The sequence below is a fragment of the Octopus bimaculoides genome, chromosome 4 (assembly GCF_001194135.2).
Source record: "Octopus bimaculoides isolate UCB-OBI-ISO-001 chromosome 4, ASM119413v2, whole genome shotgun sequence".
NCBI classification, from domain to species: Eukaryota; Metazoa; Mollusca; class Cephalopoda; order Octopoda; family Octopodidae; genus Octopus; species Octopus bimaculoides.
Genome location: NC_068984.1, coordinates 145,283,768 through 145,286,442, shown reverse-complemented (window position 1 = coordinate 145,286,442; position 2,675 = coordinate 145,283,768). Strand labels below are relative to the sequence as shown.

General features: G+C 37.1%; 1 protein-coding gene across 2 annotated transcripts in view; it reads right to left on the bottom strand.

Annotated features, from left to right (window-relative positions):
- The window catches only part of LOC106878757 (uncharacterized), a 401,005-nt gene that overhangs the window by 2,398 nt on the left and 395,932 nt on the right, over positions 1-2,675 (bottom strand). For both annotated transcript variants that reach the window (XM_052967581.1, XM_014928079.2), the window contains exon 5: positions 1,315-1,408. In XM_052967581.1, the coding sequence (XP_052823541.1) occupies positions 1,315-1,408 (94 nt within the window). The remainder of the gene's footprint in view (positions 1-1,314; positions 1,409-2,675) is intronic.

The following is a 2,675-nucleotide window of genomic DNA, read 5'->3' as shown; positions in this document are numbered from 1 at the left end:
CCAGCTCCACCATCACCATCACAAACTATGACAAACACCAAAAATATAATCAGAACTGCCACAAATATTCTTTTCTATAAGGCACGAAATTTTAGGGGAGAAGGCCAGTCGATTAGATCGACCCCAGTACGCAACTGATATTTAATTTATCGACCCCGAAAGGATAAAAGGCGAAGTTGGCCTCGGCGGAATTTGAACTCAGAACATAAAGACAGACGAAATACCGCCGAGCATTTCGCCCGGCGTGCTAACGTTTCTCCCCAGCTCACCGCCTTACAACTTCCACAAATATTGCTAAAGTCAGAAACGATAAAAAGACATTTCCATGATGGTAGTTTTTAGAGTGACCTCCCTTCGTATGACGTTCAAGAGGTTTAAAGTGATTAGCAAACCTGGGCACCAAACCGTTAATCCGCTAAACGTTAATCAATAAAGTTAACATTTCGTTAACGATTTAACTTTTAAGTTAACTTTGGAAATCATTATCGGACTAATTAACTTCCGTTACATTTAACTTCCGCTAACTCAAGTCAACTTGACTTAACTTCAATTAACTTCAATTGAATTGAAGTTAACAGATTTTATAGTTTTGGCCCAATTTAGGGGTATTTTTATGTGGTGTTTTAGAGCAAAAACTGAATTTTCTTTTTCTATAATAGAAATTAACGTTAACGGTTTATCGATAATTTCGGTTACATTAGGAAATAATTAACTCATTAACAGTTATCGCAGTTAACTGTTTGGTTAACGGATTAACGGTTAACGAAGCTAACTTTTCGATTAACGGTGTTCACCTTTGGTGATTAGACTATTTCTACGAGAGCCAGAAATAAAATGGAAAACGTGAGCTTGAAATAGGCCTTTTTGCAGGAAAGAAATAAAAACATAAAGAGGAATGATTTCGAATAATGAGTTAATTTAAGAGAAAACAGGTTTAGATTACCAGCAGAATGAATGGAAACGTACAACTCGGAGAAATAACTGATTCAGAGCAGAGAGGAATCGGAATGGGAAAAGGTAGCCAATCGAGACTGGAATGTCTTTGATAAAATGTGGAGCAACCAGTCACAAAACAAAAACAAAACTCTACATACATTCATACATACATACACACATAAATGCATACATGCACACATACATACATTCATACATACATGCACACAATACATAGGTGCATACTTTCATACATACATACACGCATACAAGCATACATACATACACACACATACATACACGCATACAAGCATACATACATAAACATGTAGAAGATATTTTACGAAAGAAATGCAGCCGTAATTAAAAAAGAATTCTTACCAAGGTTATTGAAGAGTTTCTCTACATTTTCTCCAGTTTTAGCAGAAACAGCTTCAAATGAAATGTTTTGTTCTTCTGCAAACGTTTTGGCAAACTGTTGAAGATAAGACGTTAATTGATTGAGCTGTATTCCATGAAGTTTAAGCCCTTTTTAGAAGAAGTAGTTACATATCCTAGATTATTTTAGTGTTTGTATATCATTGGTATACATCAAATAAGCTATTAGTTTAACGCTCGGGAAGTGAGAAAGTCTTTTATGTTTCGAGCCTACGCTCTTCGACCGAAAGGAACTCAGAAATAAGCAGAGAGAAAAAATTTTAAAAAAAAGTTTAGTGGCTAACGATCTATCACGACGAATGCCGAACAGAGGGGTCACACAGGAGAGCTAGGAACAAGGGGAGATAATAAAGTAGTGGTGATTCCAAAACGAAGGTGCGCGTGCGTATTTATATGAGAGCGTGTATGTGCATGTGGAAGGAGGCAGGTGACCTTGACGTCTGCGTGTGTGCATGTGTAGGTGTGTGGATGATGGTGTAGGTGCTGGGAAGTGATCAGTGCTAGTGTGTGCGGGGTGGTGTGGTGTGGTGGTGTTGGGGTGTGGGGGAGGCGCAACTGGGGGGAGCAAGGGTAAGGTCTAAGGGATAAAGAGGTTGCCCTTTCAACAGGGACGCATTTCATCCAAGCGTACACCAGTTTAGCTCCAGAACAATTAATTTTCCTGGAATGTGTTAATTTGTGTTAGAATTGGTGTTTATTGGTGGTTCTTTTTTGACATCAGTTCTTTACACTGATGGAATTCCTGTGGTCGTTGTACATGTTTTCATCTATCCGAACAGAATTTTAATAATATAGCATAAGGAAAATGGGGAGGGTGAACACAGAAACATTCAATTTATTTACATAATAGTCAATTCCGTGTCGCCTACGTACGTTTCAATTTCTTACCTTCATTCATATTTTTTGACATGATTTTTTTGGTGAAAAAAATCTTTAAAGGGAAACGTTTTGCAGATGTGGAAGGTGTGAAGAAAAAAACGACGGAGGCGTTAAAAGGCATCACTTCGCAAGAATTTCAGGACTGCTTCAGACAGTGGAAAACGCGTCTGGGCCGATGCATTGCTTCAAATGGAGAATACTTTGAAGGCGATAAAAGTATAATCATGTAAAACTAAGTGAATAAAATAATAATGCAAAATTCCGGTTTCTTTTGGGTATCCTCTCGTATTTGACGCTTTATTATATTTTTTTTTTTATGTAAGAAGGGTTTTAGAAAGAAAACTTTGATTTGAAATAATAAATTCATATATTTCTATCGTCTGCATTTTTCAAAGTTTAACTACAACTGTTTGATTGTGACACAA